Source organism: Topomyia yanbarensis, chromosome 2 (genome assembly GCF_030247195.1).
Source record: "Topomyia yanbarensis strain Yona2022 chromosome 2, ASM3024719v1, whole genome shotgun sequence".
Taxonomy (NCBI): Eukaryota; Metazoa; Arthropoda; class Insecta; order Diptera; family Culicidae; genus Topomyia; species Topomyia yanbarensis.
The window spans coordinates 162,253,942-162,275,705 of NC_080671.1; the positions used below are offsets into that span (position 1 = coordinate 162,253,942).

The 21,764-nt window shown below is 39.7% G+C and overlaps 1 protein-coding gene across 7 annotated transcripts; it reads left to right on the plus strand.

Moving 5' to 3' along the window:
- Positions 1–531: 531 nt before the first annotated feature.
- On the plus strand, positions 532–21,214 carry LOC131681945 (GMP synthase [glutamine-hydrolyzing]). Of its 7 annotated transcripts, none has more exons than XM_058963050.1 (12): positions 532–607; positions 4,937–5,053; positions 5,114–5,300; positions 5,362–5,479; positions 5,739–5,895; positions 5,946–6,089; positions 17,411–17,507; positions 17,572–18,131; positions 18,185–18,356; positions 18,418–18,647; positions 18,705–18,896; positions 20,606–21,214. In XM_058963050.1, the coding sequence occupies exons 2-12, from the start codon at positions 4,958–4,960 to the stop codon at positions 20,705–20,707; spliced, it is 2,055 nt and encodes a 684-aa protein (XP_058819033.1). In that variant the 5' UTR covers positions 532–607; positions 4,937–4,957; the 3' UTR covers positions 20,708–21,214. The 7 variants fall into 7 exon arrangements, with proteins under 7 accessions (XP_058819033.1, XP_058819034.1, XP_058819035.1 ...); XM_058963051.1 differs by having other exon boundaries at positions 4,940–5,053; XM_058963052.1 differs by lacking the exon at positions 532–607 and adding an exon at positions 652–890.
- Positions 21,215–21,764: the final 550 nt, after the last annotated feature.

Genomic DNA, 21,764 nt, shown 5'->3' on the forward strand with positions numbered 1-21,764 from the left:
CCACCTTGGCTACGCCACTAATAACGACAAATACCCGAGGGAAATGTTAGGATAACGAGTTAAAATTTGTCCCGCATAATTCACCCCCTACAATAGTCTAATTTATCCCTGGTGGTGAATTCAACCCCGGTTGAAAACCACTGTCTTAAACAGTCTGGCTGCATTTGACGATTCTCCTTGAAATCCCGCCTGCACTGAGAAACAAAAATATGTATAGTTAGCATACTTTCTATTCCCGTCGCTTTTCTTCTGCTGTAATTTTTATGCATTTTGATGCAAATACTTCTAGCAAGCATTCAATGAGGGGATAGGCCGAATATGTCCAATGCATAAAATTTACAGCAGAAGAAACGAGTGGCAGATAGAAAAGTATGCTATCGATGCAGAAATAAAATTCTGTGTGTGGCTGCAATTTTTGTCTACTGTCAGTTGGACGAGTTTTGATTCGAGCCAATTAGGAGGCCCCTCGATTGTATTTGAAATCCGATCTGCCAATCTGGCCACCCTGCTCAAGTCGGAGTGTCGGAGTGCATCATCAGTTTTTAGTTCAGTTTGATGCGTCGCGGTCTGGTGATACGTTAGTATCGGTAATCGTGGCTATTCAGTGGTGAGTGTCGTGTTTTTGCAATCCTGTAGCTGTTTTGTGACCAACAATAGTGGAATTAAAGGGCTGATAATTTGCTGAACAAGCTACTGGGCTGTACTGTTCCTACCACTGTTTAGATTATGATCGATTTCTGAGATTTGAAAGTACTATTTTTTTGCCCGGATGTATGGCCAGGCGCAGGAAAAACGTATTGTTTGATGATCCGTATGTTTTGTTCAGTAGAAAAGTATTTTGTCAATCCTGAAGCTGAACCTGTACATTGATTTGAATAATTTAAAAGTATGTGAGTAGAAAATTTCGATTCAATAATCAGAACACATTTCGTATTTTTTGCTTGAGATAGTTTCCAATTAACTTTGGCATTACAAAACAGGGCCGAACTCACTGAAATATGAGGGATAAGAAAGTTATTCGATTCAAGAGAAGCTTTCCTATAGATCAGTGCATGAAATTTAAATTAAAAATGACGAAATAAAAATGTAATAGAAAATTGCGATTTCTTGTAACAACTTGTTACTTATGTATTTCGCTAAACGGCTACTGAAATTTTCTTAATGCACAGTTTTATTTGCAGGCTTTTTTAAAAACGTCTATACATCTTAAAAGTGTGTTGTATATCAAACTACGAAGCAATTGTTAACAATCAGTGCAATAAGCAATCGATATACACCAAAAAACAATTCTGACAATACATTCAGGAAGAATTTCAGTACCTAGTTTCCATGTCAAACGCCTGCAGATGTTAATTTTGTTCAATCACGGGCTGATTCGAAATTGCTTCAAGAGCAGGGACAGAGTTGGCGGGCTACAACTAAAAAACTATCGATTGTACTCGTGTCGAGAATTTGAATTTTTACTACTAGAAAGAGGAGCAAGCATGTTTACTACGAAAAGAAAGAAGAATAATAAACTAGAAAAATTAGGATTGGTCGTAAGTTTAACCGGACGTCCCAGATTAGGCGGGATGATTTTGAATATTAATATTTTTTCCCACATGGTAAATCATGCTGGAAAGTTTCTCGCATATTAATGATTTTTGTTTTTTTTTTCAAGAATGCATATATCTTACATTCACATTGTACAAAAGGTAATTGTTCCGAATCGCGGCTTTTTCAAAAAGAGGGTTAATTTCTTTTGGAAATGGTTCTAAATGGTCTATTTTATAAAAAGCAATGAAAAAAATTCGGGGGGAAAGCTTTAAAGTAGTTTAAACTGCACGGTAAAAAATGTCACGCCTAATTCAAATGATGTTGCACTTGAATCAGTTTATCATGTATCACTAACAATTGAAGTGATTTAGCATCGATTTTCTAAGGGTTTATAACTCGTATCAGAATGACCTGGTCTTTGAAAGCTATTTAATAGAAATGATCTTTAAATTGAAATGAATATCCGATGAATTCGCACCACTGTACCAATCTATTGAATTTGAGTGGTTCCATCTTTAATCACAAGTGTCAAAAGAGTCAAAACACTAAAGTCTTTAATCGACTACAAACGTATGCTCGGAAATAGGAGTAAAAATGGAAAACTTGCATTTCCAAAGTAATGTAGAACGTGAGTATTGTATATTTTACTTGTGGTTAATTTATTATGTAATTATTTGTTCTCAGGTAATCCATAATGGGATATACCGTAAAAAATACGTACCTATATAGTTAAATGCAAGATCTATTAGAAGCAATGTGCAACACATTTCAAATGGAAGTGATTTGCTGTTGATTTCGTAGTGCTTTGAAATGATCCATTCCAATAGATTGACACATCGCATTGAAATGTTCAGCAAGTAGTGCGAAATCAACTGCAAATCACTTTCCATTAACGTGAAGATTTTTTATCGTGTGGAAAAATAAGTTGTTCCCACTTACTTTACTAACAATGGCATTGTTCATGAGAAAATGACGTTAAGGGTGAAGGTAGTGTGATTCGGCTTTGCCGCAGAGTTGAGTTCAAGGATTCGAAGCGGCGCAAAGCCGCTGAGAAACCGACGGACGAGGTGGTTTTGATCTTGCTATCGAAGGGTGCAATCAAACCTGTAATCCACTCGTTTGCCCGGTATACTCAAACATAGGGGCTATCCCTAGTTTAAGTCCGACTGAGCGGCAGCGAAGTCGGACAGCACTTGAATGAAGCGATGTGGCTACATTCGACACTGACATTTTATTTTTGTAAATAAATACTATCCTATTGTTACTAAATAAAACATTGTTAATGCCTAATGTGGCTACGCCACATCGCTTTTTGCAATGCTGTCCGACTTCGCTGCCGCTCAGTCGGACTTAAACTAGGGATAGCCCCTATGTTTGAGTATACCGGGCAAACGAGTGGATTACAGGTTTGATTGCACCCTTCGGTAGCAAGATCAAAACCACCTCGTCTGTCGATTTCTCAGCGGCTTTGCGCCGCTTCGAATCCTTGGACTCGACTATGCGGCAAAGCCGCATCGCACTACCTTCATCCTTAACGTCACTTTCTCACGAGCAATGCCACTGTTAGAAAGGTAAGTGGGAATAACTTATTTTTCCAGTTTAAACTACTTTAAAGCTTTCCCCCCGAATTTTTTTCATTGCTTGTTATAAAATAGGCCATTTGGAACCATTTCCAATAGAAATTAACCCTCTTTTCGAAAAAGCCGCGATTCGGAACAATTACCCATTAATATAAGGGAAACGTGCATTCTTAGCAGGTTCCTTGAGCGCGTCCCGTATTTGTCCTGAAAACACCTGATCACTTTATCGTAAGTAAGAATGAGAGTCATTTGGTTATTACGACGTCACTACAACACTTTACACTAGTTTTCCAGTACATATCGGAAGCCGTCTACTAGAATGCTGTGCAAAGAGTTGAATAGTAAGTGACTAGAACTAGAAAGAGATAATGAGACCACAAAGGGTCTCATTATTATTACGACCTAATACAAATGTTATTCAGAACTATGTACTAATTTAATACAAAAAATGTGAAGTCTAAGATAAGCAGGAAAAGAAGAGAATATTTTTGTCGCTTCTTACTCCGGATACCACACTATCTCTAGTCTGGGTTTGTCTGGAGCAAGAAAATAGTGTTATCAACCACCTATAGTGGACACCAACCTGCAGTAAATTCTAATGTTGTGCTACAGTACAAAAATAGCAATATTATTTATTGTCGTTTTTTTTGTATTGTGGCATAACATTCGATTTTACTATAGGTTGGTGTTCACTAGGAGATTGATACCTATAAAAATTCTACTGCAAACATCAGCTTAAAATCTACCTTTGCAGTAAAAAAGACATTAAGTGATTATATAACTGAATGTCAAATAATTTTTTTCCTGGGTAATTTTGCTTGCTTAAACGCTTTAGTATCGATTTTTATCTAAAATAATTTGTTGTACCGTTTATATTTAACACCCGGTTCGGACAATTTTGACAACCGCTTGTCTCGTTCTTTGCGTGTGGATGTGTTCCTGCGGAGAGCGAGAGAAAGATGACATGCAAAGAATACCAGATGCCGTACAGGGGAAGGATTGGCCGAGTCGAGCCGTGAATGGGGAGAATGCCAGCAGGAATAGAACATACCGTGAAGGTTGATGGTGGCAAATCGGTTTGGTTTATTTTTGTGAAATTTCCATACAAAGCTATTGGAAACCAAGATACCAAGTGAAAGTGATTTATTGAGACTTGGATCCCTAAAGTATTGTTTAATACGTTATCAAGTAAATTCCTGGTATCTAGATTTTATCTCGCTACGTAATTAATTTCTATGACAAAAGCGAGTGTAGACTAATCGCTTGTCGGAGCTGGAGCTGAGATTTCGTAGATGTGACCCCGCTAGGACACAAAGAAACGCAAACACTGATAGTGATAACCGGGAATCTGTGGAACCCCAACGGAACTCCCGAGTGTGGATGTTCTTACGCATTTTCTTCCGTGTAATTATGGATGTATAACATATAACCTATTTTAGTACATTCTGGTGTTAGTCGTGATGCAAAAGAATGACATTCAATAAATTTGCTTAGATAATGCTTTGAAGTATTCCTAAAATAATCTGCGCCCACCCATTACAACTATCTTTCTAACTAACAATAGTCATGTTTGTACATTGTACAATTGATTGTGATTTAATTTTTTTTTTTTTCATTTAAATTCGTATCTATATTTTCTTATAATGTTTTGGAAGAATACCGTCATACATAAGAAACGTTTACTGACACTTCAGCGATAAGTGATACTAGCTATGGCAAATAATTTCATATTTGCCTCTTCTATATCATCCCTATCCATAATTTTGCACAGCAAACATCGGAGAATTGCACTAATTATTGCTTGCCTCTATTTCGTCCAGTAGTGCTGCAACGATCAAGAAATGAGTACACTAAACAAATCCGCTGGACCGGCTGAGAACGGCGCCGTACATAACGAGCGAGTTGTAATCCTAGACGCGGGGGCACAGTATGGCAAGGTAAGTAATAATTTCTGACTTGCAATTTATCCATTTAACTTTGCTATATGCATTTCTAAGGTTATCGATCGGAAGGTACGCGAGCTTCAAGTGAAATCCGAAATTCTACCACTAGAAACGTCTGCCCAGCAACTGAAAGAACTCGGATACCGGGCAATTATCATTTCTGGAGGGCCAAACTCCGTCTACGACGAGGATGCTCCCCTGTATGATCCGGATATATTTAATATTGGGTTGCCCGTTCTAGGTACAATAATAAAAGATTTTCGTTGTGTACTGGTACTTTTCTTATAAGCCTTTGTTTACAGGAATTTGCTATGGAATGCAAATAATCAACAAGGAATTTGGTGGTTCTGTTCATAAAAAAGATGTTCGCGAAGACGGCGAACATACCATCGAAGTAGAGGCAACATGTCCGCTTTTCAAGTGAGTATTGTTCCATGCAGATAGATTAAAATTAATCCCGGAGGTATAAGAAAAGGATTACTCACTAAAGTTTACGGTAACTCTTGATACAAACCTCCAAAAACAACGAAACGATACTAGGAACATCTCCTAATACTTATAGTTCCAGTTTAGGAGCTACACGTTGTATCACAGTTTTCTCAAAACAAATTGAAAATAATCACCATCAATAGTTATGAATGTTTGGAAATTCTGGAACGTTTTGTTTGTTTTTCCACAGTCGTTTGACGCAAGTGCAAACAGTGCTGCTAACACACGGAGACAGTATCGATCGGCTTGGTGCGAAACTGAAAGTAAGCGCGTACTCTTCCAACAAGATTGTGGCTGGTATCTATAATGAGCAGATGCGAATTTACGGACTTCAATTTCATCCAGAGGTATGTTATAGACAACCTACAAGAGCATCATCTGATAAATTAAATTTTAGGTGGATCTAACTGTAAACGGCAAGCAGATGCTGTCAAACTTCTTGTTCAACATCTGTGGCTTGACGCAAAGTTTCACTATGCGAAATCGACAGGAGGAATGTATTGCCTACATCAAAGAACGCGTGGGAACAAGTAAAGTATTGGTAAGTAGAGCATTACTTAAATATTTTCTACTAAAGATGAGCATTATGTTGATAAGAAATTAAAATAATAGCGCGCCCAAGGTTAGTTCCACAATAAATCTCAGCGTCCAGAATGTAGGAGCTCTTCGCGATGATACAATCTCAGTCGCCTACACTTTATTCAAACCCTACTCCAATGATGGCACAAACATCAATTCGCTCGCTTAGCTTAGGTAGACTGCCCGTAGTTGCATTTCGTGATTGACCGAGTTAATGAAATGCACCAAAAAACAATAGTTACGAGGAGCAAATCATTCTCACTGTGCATGCTTCACTGACTCAACACTTTCAAAAAATGGTTCCTAATGCCGCTTATGTTCAAAACGAAACTGGGTCTGGGTCCAAGCCAAACTGCTGTCTACATGAATGAACTGACAGCGGTTGGTTTCAAATCCCTACCCAGCCTCGGGTTCAAGCAATAACAGCATAGGACGGCTCGTACCCCGGTTGGTACCGTGGGGAGGTATGGGATAAGAATTCTGTATCAGAGGTGAATGGCGGCATAGTGTAGCTTCATGTTGCACAATAATACAGCTTTGCCAACCGATGTCGCAAACATCAAATCTCTCGGCTGATTTAGTCAACGCGTTAGTATTTTCGAATTAGGAAAGGGGAAAAAATGTTACCAGCTGTTCAGCATGAAAGTTGTCCTTTAACGCTTCTTTCTCCGAGCAGCTTAGAGGGGCCATGTAGTGTCGGAAGCGTTTCAGCCGGCTAAAAATTACTCTACGGACCACCTGTTGCGGTGGTAAAAACCCACCAAATAGGAAATCCCAATTCTATAGTGTCATGCAACCCGCGCTGTGATTGAAATTGTTGAGGGGTCTAAAATATTGTCAATGTCGAGCGGAACCTGGGAAGCGCCAGGCGAACTCCCCAGTTTGGATTTTCAAAGGAACTTTAAGTGACACTTAAAGCGCTATCTGTTGGCGAATGTGTGTGCAAATGCGCCCACAACAAAGCAAACAATCTCTGCTCCTTTCGAGAGCGTGACATTTGGCATAATGGGCGTTTAGCATAACCGACATTTGTCATAATTATTTTCAACTTTTGAAAAACGGTCATCTGGCATAACAGACATTTGGCATAATTTTACTAAGTGATCTCACTGAAGGTCATTTGGCATCACAGACGAATATGTAGTTTATCAGCGAATGAGCCATAAGGTCATAGCTGCCCTAAACAATAATAATGTGTTGGTTCTGTCACTAAGTTAGGGTCAGATTCTGATGAGAGGAATTCGAAACGCCTGTCCCAATAACTAATTTAGTAATAGGTTTAGTGCCTTTTACGCGCAAATGTAATTTAAAACAATTTTCTCCTTAGTTGCGTTGCGTTGTAACTATGATTTTGGCGGATCGCACACTGACTTCGTCACGTTTGACTACTGATTATCTTATAAGAGATGCTTATTGGATTAGGAATTCATACTACTCCGACTCATATTAAAACCTCAACAGCATGATAGCCATCTTTGCCGACCGCCCCAATCTCTATCGTTCACGGGTGGGAAGGCTAAAGGATATAAGGTAGACGGGAAGTGTTGATGCTTTACATACTTAACGGAAGGTAGACGATTCATTAGGCTCTTCCATAGGTGTCGCGGAGTTGGTAGTTTGTAAGGGTATAAGGTCTAGGATTCGCTCCAAGCAAGCGATGCGACCTGTAAAGCATAGTTTATTAGGTAGTTGTTTAGTTGGTCTTTGAGTACATGATCCCTTGAAAAATAAAAGATCTTGTCTAGTTTTTGGTTCTTTTTAAACTCTGGGTAGCCGGCTACCGAGAGTATCGTACGTTTTCTAATCAAAAGCAATTTGAACTCCACACGGCCGACCGTGGGAGTATTGCCTAGAAAAGTTAATCTTACTATTTATTGCAACGGTATTTAGACAGATTTTGCTATTCCTTCTCTACGATATATTTAATAGCTTGAAAACTACCGAGTGATAGCACGTTATACAGACAAAGAGTTATGATAGTGCGAGATGCTATAAATTAAGGAAAGTATTTCCTATTTTACGTATTTAATAATTTGTAAAATACACGTATGCGAGCGATAATAACGACCATTAAAGAGAAATACAAAGGATTATTAACCTGCTACACGGACTGGTTCGCAATAACGGAACTTGAAATTAAATTCATGAAAATAGACGCGGCAAATTTTCAGTACTTATTGACCCGCGATCATCGATACTAGTCAGATTAAAGCCATGTTGCGGCTGATATCCGGTCAGCTATTTGTTTTTACGGTAGTGTTTTATTGATTAGATCTGTTCGCACCCTCTCATTCTGCTAGTATCGGCAGAAGGCTGATAGCACCCAGTCGTCGCCGGTCTAAGGACTAAATGTCATCAATAGACTTAGACTCACGTGGAGGCATGAGATAGGAGACTTGTGAAAACTAAAGAGATTAGAAAAACAAAGAAACAACATACTCCGTCCGGAATCCGAACTCAGCTATAAGCTTCTACAGCTGAATTGAAACTCCAAATGGAACATGGCGTCCCCTTAACATTCTAATCTCTTTAGTGAAAGATATGTTATCTCACCTTTTGACGATCTTTAAAACAATTTTCTCCTTAGTTGAGAAAAAAAAGTTACCAAATTTTTTTCACATAGGGAGAAATATAGCATAGTGATGAGAGGAATAATAAAGTTTTGTGTTTCATTACCTGATATTGATTTTATTTCGAGTGAATACGTTTTATAACTTATTTTGCTTTTTTTAAATATGACCTATTATTTTGAGTTCCATTTTTTCTGGAGGTCCGCGAAGATAAATATATTTTCCGAGCACAGATTGAAATTTCAAGTCTTGTTTCCCAACAAACTGAAAATATCATATTGATAGCATACAAAATCGATGTTTATTCCTGGGGGTCCCCAGTAACCCAAGGCCATTTCTAAGGGGTCCGTGGTACGAAAATGGTTGAGAACCGCTGCCATATAGTATTTCAATTAAAATTATCCTTATCACGCAAGTGATCACCCTGCTTTATAACACGAGCTGTTCTTACGAATTATAAACCGTTCGATCTACACGATAGTTAACTTTATCATTCCTGGATATAGCCAAATTTTTCAAACTGTGATTTATTGAATGAATTTACATACATTGAATCATCGGTTGCCACACTACTCTGACGCTTGGGCGAAATCAGTGTAATGTGGCTTTGCCGCATAATCGAGACCGAGACCCTCGCAAACAAACACGCGATCCATTAGTTTGCTCGGATTACTCAAACATAGCGACTATGAATAATTCCGACGGAGCGACAGCTATGTGGCACAGTCTTTAAAAAAAAACATCGAGGTATTGTCATGTCGATTACTTGCGACAAGTTCAACGTAAGTTGAAGTCCCAACCTAAAACATTCTGGAAGCATGTAAACAAGCAAAGAAAAGAATCCGGGTTGCCTTCAATGATGGGCTATGGTTATGGAGGGCGTACAAGCGCTAGTTCACAGGAGATTTGCCAACTATTCTCTGAAAAATTCGCGAGTGTTTTCTCCAACGAGAAACTGTTGCCGACCCAGGTCTTATGCGCGGCACTTAATGTACCCCAATCGTACCAGTCTTTGAAGTCTATCAATATCGACAATAATATGGTACAGCTGGCGGTTGGTAAAATGAAGGTTTCAACCTCGGCAGGCCCAGATGGTATACCAACTATTATTCTTAAAAAATGCTCCATCGGTCTAATTGAAGCTCTTCGTCATCCGTTTCAATTGTCGCCAACAACCGGAGTATTTCCCGACCTCTGGAAATCCTCCTTCATGTTTCCAATTCATAAAAAGGTGATAAAAATGAAGTCGACAACTATCGTGGTATTACAACGCTATGCGCAGTTCCTAAGCTGTTTGAAAGGATTGTGTTAGAACCCATTTTCAGCCACTGCTAACAGTATATCTCTGAGACTCAGCATGCCAACTACAATCAACATGAACGCAGTGACAAACGGAACAAAGCTTGATGCCCTGACTGCCTTCATCCGGTCTGATGAACTAGATATTATCTTTCTGCAAGAGATGGCAACGACAAGCCTCAGCATACCAGGTTTCAGCATTGAGTACAATGTGGACCAGCACAGAAGAGGAACAGCGATTGCAGCACGAAATTTTTTCTCATTCACTCACATTGATAGAAGCATGGATTCAAGAATAATCAGCGCACGGATAAATGATGTTACTTTCATCAACGTTTATGCCCCGTCGGGAACGCAAAATAGAAACGCTCGGGAGAATTTCTACAACAACGTGCTACCATACTACTTCTACAATGCAACGAACACTGCAATCATCGGGGGTGATTTCAACTCTGAAGTGAATCAAAAAGACGCCACCGGTTCAAATACACACAGTCCAATGCTTAAAAGATTCATGGTTACCTCAGGAGTTGACGACAGCTGGGAGCTTATACATCGTCAACATGTCGAATTTTCATTCATCAGATCTGACTCTGCCTCCAGGATAGACCGGTTTCTTCTCGCTCCCAACATACGCGAATGGATAAGAACAGCACATTTTGCTGCAACCGCCTTCTCAAATCATAAAGCATACATTATCCGCACAGTGCCTCCCACACTCGGGAATCCACCAGGTAGGGGTGTATGGCGTATGCACCCAAGTTTAGTAAACGATCCAGCAGTTATAGATGAACTTCACGTCAAATGGGCTTATTGGACAAGAAACCGAAGGAATTTCCGCTCCTGGATCGATTGGTGGATCAAATACGTTAAACCAAAACTTATTTTCTTCCTCAAATGGAAAGCATCGATAAAAAGACGTTCCTTCTGCGACACAATGGAATTGAATTATGCTCTGCGACACAATGGAATTGTCCTATGACCGCTATTATGGCGATTCCAGCCAGCTAAGTGTTATCAACCACATTAAAGGGAAAATGCTGTCGCTTCAACGAAACTATGCACAACAAACAAGGAGTTGGAACGAAGCATACATCGGAGGCGAAAGTACATCAATATTCCACGTAGCAAATCAAAAGATTCGACGAGCTGAAACTTCGATTAAAACGCTGCAGATTGACGCTGATACCATAAGGGGGCCTAATGAAATACGCCAAAGCGTACAGGAATATTTCGCGAATCTGTACTCCTCCACGCATACTACAGTAAACGAAAATTTCAACCCAACACAACGCATCGCAAACGACAATGAGGACAACCAGCGTACAGTGAGTGAAATTTCATCCAACGAGATTTTACAAGCAATTAAAGCAAGCAGCTCATGCAAATCTGGCATTGATGGTCTACCAAAGGAATTTTATCTAAAATCGTGGCAAGTAATTCAGCGAGAGTTCACCTTTATAATAAATGAAGCCTTGTCCTCTCAAGCCCCTAAGGAGTTTTTTGACGGTGTCATTGTGCTAGTCAAAAAGAAGAAAAACGACGACAGCATAAAATCGTACAGGCCGATTTCTCTTCTGAACGCTGACTACAAAATCTTCACTAGGATACTGAAAAACAGAATAAGCCCCCTCCTTCCACTGGTGTTATCAAAAAATCAAAAATGTTGCAACGGAAAGCGAAACATTTTTGAGGCTACCGCCCGCATACTGGACCGCATTTGTAAGCTAAAACAACAGCATGGAAACTCGATGTTGGTAGCATTTGACCTCGATCATGCCTTCGATAGAGTGGAGTACAACTTTCTTGCGAGAACCATGGATCAAATGAATTTCAATCCGGAACTGATAAACCTCCTCATGTTCTGTATGAATAATAGTTTCTCGAGAATTCTGGTCAACGGTAAATTGGGAAGTGAGATCAAAATTCAAAGGTCAGTGCGCCAAGGTAATCCACTCTCAATGATTCTGTTTGTCATCTACCTACAACCATTGCTTGATAAGCTGCGGAGACAATTCCCTTGCGCAGTATTAAATGCATATGCGGATGATATCTCTATGTTCATCAAAAGTGAATCTCAGTTACTCGCAATCATAAACATCTTTGCTGACTTCACAGCTGTTTCAGGAGCAAAACTCAACACCCAGAAAACAAAAGCCTTGAGGATCGGTTTATTGGATATGACACCACAAAGTGAGTGGTCGCAAACGCAGACTTCAGTGAAAATTCTTGGAATACACTTCGCTGAAGAATTCTCGAGCACGGTTGAACAAAATTGGATTGCGGTACTACGGGGAGTACAAACATGTATGTGGATGAACAACTTCAGAAATCTAAATCTCATACAGAAAATAATTTTGTTGAACGCGTTCATAGCGTCAAAAATTTGGTACACAGCATCAGTCATCCCTCTACCGAATAAATATGCTGGAAAAATTATATAGCGGATCGGTTCCTTTTTATAGTATGGGAAGAATTGGACCAGAATTGCTTTCGAAACCCTTATTACTTCCAAAACGTCTAGGAGGTTTAAACCTCCACTCACTATCTATCAATGCCAAGGCCCTGCTAACAAACCGCATGATGCATATCGGTTCAGATCTACCCTTTTTGTGGAGTCTTCTGGAGCACAACGCAAATCCTCCAAACCTTTCATGCGTACCACGAAAGTATGAGCACATCCGGACGGTAAGAGACAGCTTTCCTTACGGACGAAATAGCTAGAGCACCTACTTCTAGTATAATTTACAACTATTTTGTACAACAGCTAAAAGAATCAAAAATAGTCAGGGAAAACCCACAACGTGACTGGAATTGAATTTTTAAAAACATCCACTCCAAGCTGTTAAGCTCACGCCAACACTCAGCATGGTTTTCAGTTGTGCATCGCAAAGTTGTAACCAACGAATTTTTATATAGCTTGAACAGGAGAGCTAACTCAAATTGCAATATTTGTCCTGGTCAGACGGATAGCATCGAGCACCACCTATTCCAATGTACCGAAAACAAGAACATATGGACTTATCAGCGAAGCGTTTTTTTGGCTCTGAATCGACGGCTCTCACAGATACATCACGAGGACTGGTTATACCCGACCTTTCAGCATCAATCTAGACGGACCCGCCAACAAATTCTCAAAGAATTTTCATCGATGATATGCTATATAACAACTGTACCCGCAAACGAGAAAAACGTAGAAAATTATAAGTTTCATTTAACATGTAACTAATAATAAGAAACTGGACAATAAATGCTTTACAAAAAAAGAACCCATTTTCAGCCACTGCTAACAGTATATCTCTGAGACTCAGCATGGATTTATGCCAAATCGCTCAATATCTGCGAATCTTCTATCGTTCACAACCTATGTCACAGATGCCATATCTGACGGCGTTCAGACTGACGTTATCTACACGGACCTTCCAGTTGCTTTTGAAAAGATTCATCACGCTATTGCAGTGGAAAAATTGGATAGTCTCATCTCAGTAATCGTCGTCTAGCAGTAAAGATAGTTGATTGTGTATCCGAAGAGTTCTTCGTTTCATCTGGTATTCCGCAAAGCAGCCACCTCGGTCCATTGATTTTTCTCCTGTATTTCAACGACGTCATTTTTTGTTTAGAAGGACCACAGTTGTCTTTTGCTGACGGCCTCAAGTTATACCACAGAATCCGGAATACTGATGACGCAGCATTCCTTCAACACCAAATGGTAACCTTTGCAGAATGGTGCCAAATCAACTGAATGGCCCTAAATCCAAACTTAAAAAACGAACAACTGACGCTTAAGCAGCATATCAGCTATATTGTCGCAAAGGCATCACGCTGTTTGGGGTTCGTAATGAGCATATCTAAGCACTTTTCGGATATTTACTGCTTGAAATCTCTCTACTGCTCACACATTCGTTCAATACTGGAATATTGTTCAGTTGTGAGGAACCCTCATTATCTCAATGGTGCCCATCGAATTGAGACAGCACAGCGCAGATTTGCTAGATTTGCCCTTCATCGACTGCCTTGGAACAACCCTCACCAGCTCCCAAGATACGAAAGTCGTGGTTTGCTTATTGGACTCGATACATTGCAAGTGCGGCGAGATCTATCCCGTGCTATGACGATTTCGGATATTTTGCACGATCGAATTGACTGCCCTGAACTTCTCAGTGCGATAAATATAAACGTTCGCCCCCGTGCCCTTAGCAATAATATATACCTCCGATTACCTCTTCGCCGGACTAACTATGGAGTTAACGGTGCCATCATTGGTTTGCAGCGGACTTTCAACAGAGTGTCATCCGAGTTCGACCTTCACGTTCCACGTAGCAGATTACAATGACTTTTTAAATAGATTAAGAAATTGTCATTAGCACCACACTGTGTCTGTTGATATTAATTATAAATAAATAAATAAAGGAAAAATTATGCAATCAATATTCAATTGCTGTCAAGAAGTTCGTTGTTGAATACACTGCTAAAGTGATCACCTTCAGCCGAGGATGCGCATCATCACCATTAACCGTGGTATTTGGAAGCCCGTTTTCTTTCCTACTCATTGACGTTCTTCCAGAAGTTTTTGGACCGACTATTAGCTTGTGTCATCAAAGCGACAGTGGATCGAGTGATGTGCTCCGACTCTCCGAGTATCAGGGACACTCGAGCTCTTTGGGCACTCGAAAAGAGATACGGAAAAGTGATAGGCTCTCTTGTCAACTTTTCAATGTAACTTTGGAAGGTGTTATCAATTGTGCAAGGTTAGACACGAGTGACATTATTTGCCGGAAGTCTGTTCGACGACGACGTTTTCATATTGTGGTACGTAAACTTTAAACGATGGTGGTGACATACATCCGAAACTGGCCATAAAGGCTTCGAATGCAAACTACATGAGAACAAAAGGTTCGAAGGCAGAAGCATTACGCCTCCCACCGATGGCGCGAGGTGATTGACGATCTACGGTGGGGTACAGGGGGAAATAACATAAGAACCATGAATTGCAACAAACGCTTGGAGAATCATCCATCCTTCGCGCAATAAAAACTGGGTTGGGTATGTCTTCAGAGATGGATCCACTACGTTGAATGGGGACCTGAAGAGCTTACGTACCCTGGCGAGGCTAGCGACAAACAGCCATGGACCGAGAGAACTGGAGATAACTTTTTAATAGAACCAGACATCACGGCCTTAAACTGATTGGAAAGGTAGGTAAGGCCGTTGTCATTGGAGATTGAGTGGAAGCTCTCCATTTCCGGACGAAAAAATTCTTCTCCCTCGACCTGTGCATTTGTGTCTCCGATGATGAGTATCGCTGTTTTAGGCACGCTGGTTGTATACCATTCCCCAGAAGGCCATTTCCCGGAAAGCCAATCCCTAGAATTCCATCCCCCAGAATGCACCGTTCCCCAGAAAGATATTGCCCAGAATGTACCATTCCCTGAAAAGCCATTATACAGAATGCTCAATTTTCCAGAAAATCATACCCCAGAATGCTCCTTTCCCCAGAAAAGTTAATGTTCGTAATCATTTTCTGTGCTGGAGCCTAAGGTTTGCTCATTACCTGATTCAAGGGACTGATACGGTGTGGAGCTGCTGAGGTCATGCCGCCAAATGTGGCTGCCTCTCGCAAGCAAACCTGTTATCCACTCGTATAACCGGTTTACTCGATCATAGCGATTTGTTCCTTCTTTCATACATGAGCAGTTTTCTGATTTTGTATGCCAAATAACTCTTGCACGCAAGTTTGTCATATTTTCGTCTGACCGGTTTATTCAAACATAAGTGTGTTAATTCCTTCTTTTGAACTTTCCTTGAATCTATATTAAAATCGAAATGAATGCTTATTTTGACAAACTTTTCTCTTTTGTTTACTACCAACATCTGTGGTTAGAGAGTAATGGTTTGTCCAGAATTTCCGCTAAAAGTGACTTTTGACAGTTGGCTTTAACGCCGTAATCATATGTTTGTCGAGATTTATCTTTCTTTTGGATTGGAAATGTTTCGTACGCAAATGTACGATCTACCCGAAATACATTCGAAAGTATTTTCATACTTTATGCCAAATGGTACCTATACCACAGACTAACAGACATAATACTCGACAACAATTCTTCGTCAATGTTACCGGTCATTTTGAAAATATTTTTAGTTGGGACTTTTACGATTATAATCCATATATGGCGCCACTGATATATGCGCAAGTATACGGGATAGACCTCTAGTAAAAAAAGTTCCTGGGTCTGAAGGTTAACTAATTTGTAAATGAGTGGTTAGAAGCGTGTATAGTGTTTGGCGGATCCATATTTTTAAGGAATTAATCATAGTGTTATGTCTGTTTGTCTGTGCTTATGCTACATGACTGTTAGGTCAAATGGACAACTACCATATAATGTCTCATGTTGGACGATGTTGTGCCAAAAGACTTTGTGCCGAACAGGATATACTTGCTCAAAAGTTGGGACAATTCTTCAAGTGTAAACTGGGCAGATATAAAGAGTCATTTTCATAAAGATTCAATGAACTGCTCATGTTTGAAAGAAGGAATCAATTCCTATGTTTGAGTAAATCGGGTAAGCGAATGGATAACTGGCTTACTTGCGAGGAGCCATCGCTTTCGGCAGCTCATCCTCAGCAACTTAACACATCACTTCAATTACTTCGATAATGCATAATGTTTTGGTTTCACCATATAATCTTACTTACATAACACTGTTTCATTTTTTTGAATCCTAGGATGGGGCGCTACCGCTTCCTATGATTGTTGCCCAATGTCTTTCAAGTTTGATTGTCAAGGTGATTTTGATATAGGATTTTGACATTAAGATGCTTTTTAGTTGGACAATGGTCCAACTAGCAAAGGTCCAACTAAAAAGCGGTCCAGTTCAAAAGTGACCAACCAGCGAATCACGACTGTAATAAGTTAAAAAGATCAAATGAATAAAAAATAAAGCTTTTCTGGGGAATTACTTTCTGGGAAATGGTGCATTCTGAGGGATGGAATTCTGGAGAATGGTACATTCTGGGAAATGAATTTCTGGGGAATAGTATTTTCTAGGGGATGGTATTCTGGGGGGCTGAATTCTGGGGAATGATTTTCGGGGGAATAGTATACAGTCAGGTATTCTTCGTAATGCCGTTATACGCATATTTGACCCATGTTCTATCGGTCAAGGAAGCAACACAATTTCGGATATGGCAAAAATGCTGAAAAGAGCCTCTGTACTATAACGAAACAAAAAGCAACATTTTTTATATAAGATAATGTACTTGTTTTGACCTTATTAGAGAGAACGCCGCAATATTTTATTAATTACTCGCCCATTACCACCCTACATTAATTACCCCAAAAATCATGCAATTTGCTTTTTCCTATCAGTTAGAATAAGAATATAAACATTTGCGTTGCCTTTTGTGTTTATTGCAGATGTTAGTAAGTGGCGGCGTGGACTCCACAGTTTGCGCGGCTCTTCTTCGAAACGCCTTAAAGCCCGAACAGGTCATCGCAGTCCACATTGATAACGGTATGTTGCATTTGCTGTATTGTTGTTCGTCTTGGTGAAACTGACACAAGTGTTTTGTCACTAGGTTTTATGCGTAAAGACGAGAGTGCTGCCGTGGAGAAATCACTCCGTGAGCTAGGTGTCGATCTGCTGGTGAAGGATGCCTTCTATAAATTTTCAAGGGGTACAACCACTATCAAAGTTCCCGGTTCGCTGTACAATCAGGATACACTGATGCTGTGCCAAACCATAAGTCCGGAGGACAAACGTAAGATCATCGGTGATGTGTTCGTCAAAGTGTCCAACGAAATACTGAAAGAGCTGAACCTCAACTCCGAAGAAGTGTTCCTAGCTCAGGGCACGCTGCGTCCGGATTTAATCGAATCGGCATCGGCTCTGGTTAGCTCAAAGGCAGATACCATAAAAACTCACCACAACGATACAGAATTAATCCGACAGTTGCGAGAGGCCGGGCGAGTTATTGAACCACTACAAGATTTTCATAAGGACGAGGTGCGACAGCTTGGCTATGAACTGGGACTACCAGCACACTTGGTCGAACGACACCCATTTCCTGGTCCCGGACTGGCTATTCGAGTTCTCTGTGCTGAGGAGGCATTCATGAAGGATTATTCTGAAACACAGGTAATAAATTTAGTAACACGTATCAAATTACTTAAAGTATACATTTAAAACAGGTTATAGCGAAGGTCATCGTGGACTACAAGAACAAACTGGAACAGACACATGCGCTCTTGAATCGTGTTTCCAGTACAACAAGCAAGGAGGAACAAGAAGAATTATGTCGCATTTCGAGTAGCATGCATCTTAATGCCACGTTACTGCCAATTCGAAGTGTGGGAGTTCAAGGTATGTTGGTCTCAGATGGAATGGTTTCTTTCTATTCTTACACTTCCATAATTATCTTTAGGTGATAAACGATCGTACAATTATGCAGTCGGTCTCAGCAGTAAAGATCAACCAAATTGGCAGGATATGATGTTTCTAGCCAGGCTTATACCGCGTATCCTGCATAATGTGAATCGAGTGTGCTACATCTTTGGGGATGCTGTTAAATATCCAGTACAGGATATAACTCACACTCTACTGACACAGAATGTTGTAGCGCAGATCCGACAAGCGGACAGTATCGCTAACAGGGTACTGATCAAATACTGTCATAACTAACAGACAATAAGTTTCATTTCTGAATTTTAGATACTCTTAGAAAACGAATGTATGCGAAAGATATCACAGATGCCCGTTGTTCTGATACCCGTGCACTTTGATCGTGATCCAGCACCTAAAACACCATCCTGCCAGCGATCGGTCGTGTTGAGACCTTTTATCACGAATGACTTCATGACGGGACTACCAGCGGTGCCTGGCACAGACCGATTGCCATTACCGGTAAGTTTCGCTCACCTTAAATGGTAGAAAACATATAAACTGTTATTAAACGTGTAATGGTAACTGTAACTGCAATGGTCAGCATACTGACCAAATTCCATCTTCAATTCCGGCAGTAGTGTTCAACAAACACACTGTGGAAGTTTTCTAATAGTAAACGAAATAAGCATCTGTCGACAAGATTAGCATTACACTATTCATGTATTCGCGGCATTGAAAGTCGAAAATAATTTAACCCATTATAACCTAGCGTATGAAATTTCATACGTAGAAACAACACATTTCTGGATCATACTTGTGATACACTAAAGGCGTTTTCAAACTTCTGGTCTTCTGTGAACGTTAATTAATACCCTATAATTTATAATGTGTATGCTCAACAATCTTTTTTTATAAAATTTCATTGAGTTTTCGAATGTCAAAGTTGGAACCAAAATATGAGCAGTACATATTATTAAATTTCTCTTCTAAATCACTAATTCTTGTTTCGGATTGAGAACGAATGGCCATGAGAGGTGTGAAAGATGTGGCTCAGTGTGAAAAATGTCAAAAATTAGAGAAACAATTGCAAAAAATCGGCTGGTGGTTCAAGGTATTAAATTACATACGCTAGGCTGAACCGATAACTTTTTTCCCAAGGGAAAATTATTTCCTCTTTAGGACTCGGAGAGGATTCACAACTTTCTCGCTGAATAGGCGTTGAATCAGTGCATTCAAGGCTAACAAATGCTTAATACGTTGCAAATCATGCGTGGTTCCAATCAGAATATTTTTTATGTATTTTCTCGTAAGAAAATGTTCTTTTTCTTAAAATAATTACAAAGTTTGAGGGAAAGATGGTTTGATGCAACCAACCAATCATGAGACGAAACGGCACGAGAGAAGTGTTAAAATCATTCAAAAAAGCTGCTAAATGAATAATATCGCAAGGTTGAAGATATTATTCAATATAATGCTAAATATAAGGATATTAGCCGATTCTTGTAATGATTTTTTGATACCCTATCAGCCCAGCGTATGAAAATACAAACATTCCAAAGTGGTTATTTTATTTTTCTTATAATTAATTCGGCATAATATGAGGGCTCACAAAGTGTTTTATAAATTACCAAAAATTTTAACATAGCTGGGTTATAATGGGTTAACTTACCAAGTGTTTTGTTATAGGGTAGACGAGCCCTAATTCATCTCATTAGTCAGGATGTCACACTATTTCGTTGATAACTCGACTTAGAGTGACAGCATTGCGCTTAAATAGCTATCATCATCTTCGCTTTGTTTCTAAGAAGCAGTACAGTTAAAATTTTTGCCTGGAAAATGCAAAATGCTCGCGTTTGAGCGAAGCGAAAAGTCGAGTGCAACGTACCCTTATTCATCCTACCATTTGAGCTAATGCGTTGAATAGAGATAGCAGATACTGCTCTAACTAATGTGTTCAAATGGGTGGGATGAATAGAGGAGCTAAGATGAATTAGGGAGCCGTAACCCTACATGAAAATATTCACGGAATCATAATAGAAAACGTCAAAACGAATATAATCAGCCGTATTCTGCATAACGACGGATCGTTTTTTCGAACGAATGTGAATTGCATTCTCAATAACGACAGCAAAACCAAACGGGAGCCTACTTCGATTGAACCACATTCGTTCGAAAATGTGATCCGTCGTAATTCAGAATAAGGCTGAATACAATTGATACTCTTTCAGGTTCTGCAAAAAATGGTCGATGAAATTGGTAACCTAAACGGGATTTCGCGAGTCCTGCTAGATCTGACCTCGAAACCACCAGGTACCACCGAATGGGAATGATTATGTGACCTGTGACAAGCTAGCTGCGATTGTTCGTACCACCCGCTTCCTACTGAGCTGCAGTGATCCAACCAATCTGTTATATTTTGAAAAGAGTGGCACAGTCTGACGGCATTTGACGATTTCTACACAACCGTAACATTGTTCTGAGTGAGTGATCGGCATAACTGGCAATTATTGATTGTAAAAATAAAAAAAAAATGCGTTAGAATATTTTGCTCTAGAATGTTGATATAGGAATCTGATATTGTATGGAATTGTATGATTTTGTACGAACACGGAGAAAAAGAAATAGATAAACTACAAAATTCGAAATCATCATCGGTTAATATTCAGTAAATAAAAGCTACTAACTTCGTTTATTTTCAGCAACCTCCATATGACAAAAGAACGGCATGTCACTAAAATTAAAGCTTATTAGTATTTTGTAAAACATCGCATCATGCTGTAGTTGCAAACATAGCTCATGCGAATAGAACGACAACTGTAATAAAGCAAACAATTTAACCTTCAGCATTTGCTTTGATCCGAAAGCATCCAGAACTTTCACTTCCTTTCTCAGATACACTATAGATACAGGTCGGACTCGATTATCCGGGAATTCGATTATCCGTGACTCGATTATCCGGAGAAAATGATGCGATTATTCGGGTGTTGCGAAAAAAAATCTACTTTCAACTAGAAACAGTGCTAATTCGATCACCGCAGTCAAAAGAGCTTTTTTCCGCTGAGGTCACAAAATGTTTGTTCTGTAACAGATTTTTTTTTGTATAAATTTTGTTCTATTTATCTGGATAGTTCATGATGGTAGTTGTGGACGTAACATATTCGTTAGATTATTAGAAAAAATTGATAGAAAACTGTATTATTTAGTGGGTATAACTGGTGGGTGGCAGTGGATATAATTCTCAACAGGTGGCTATGTGGGTGGTTGGCTGCAGTGAGGCAAATCGGATGGTCGCGGAACGCATGGAAAACAAAATGAGATGGATCGTTTGATCATGATCGAGAGACTTTCGCTCTTGAGGTTTCGACCGTTGAAGCGAGAAGACGTGTT

What these genes read in the sequence shown, in the direction of transcription:
- LOC131681945 (XM_058963047.1), top strand. Translation starts at nt 4,497, where the DNA reads ATGTTCTTACGCATTTTCTTCCGT. An exon ending in GCAACATGTCCGCTTTTCAA is followed by an intron (nt 5,480 to 5,738) that starts GTGAGTATTGTT and finishes GTTTTTCCACAG; the next exon opens with TCGTTTGACGCAAGTGCAAA. An exon ending in TGGGAACAAGTAAAGTATTG is followed by an intron (nt 6,090 to 17,410) that starts GTAAGTAGAGCA and finishes TGTTTATTGCAG; the next exon opens with ATGTTAGTAAGTGGCGGCGT.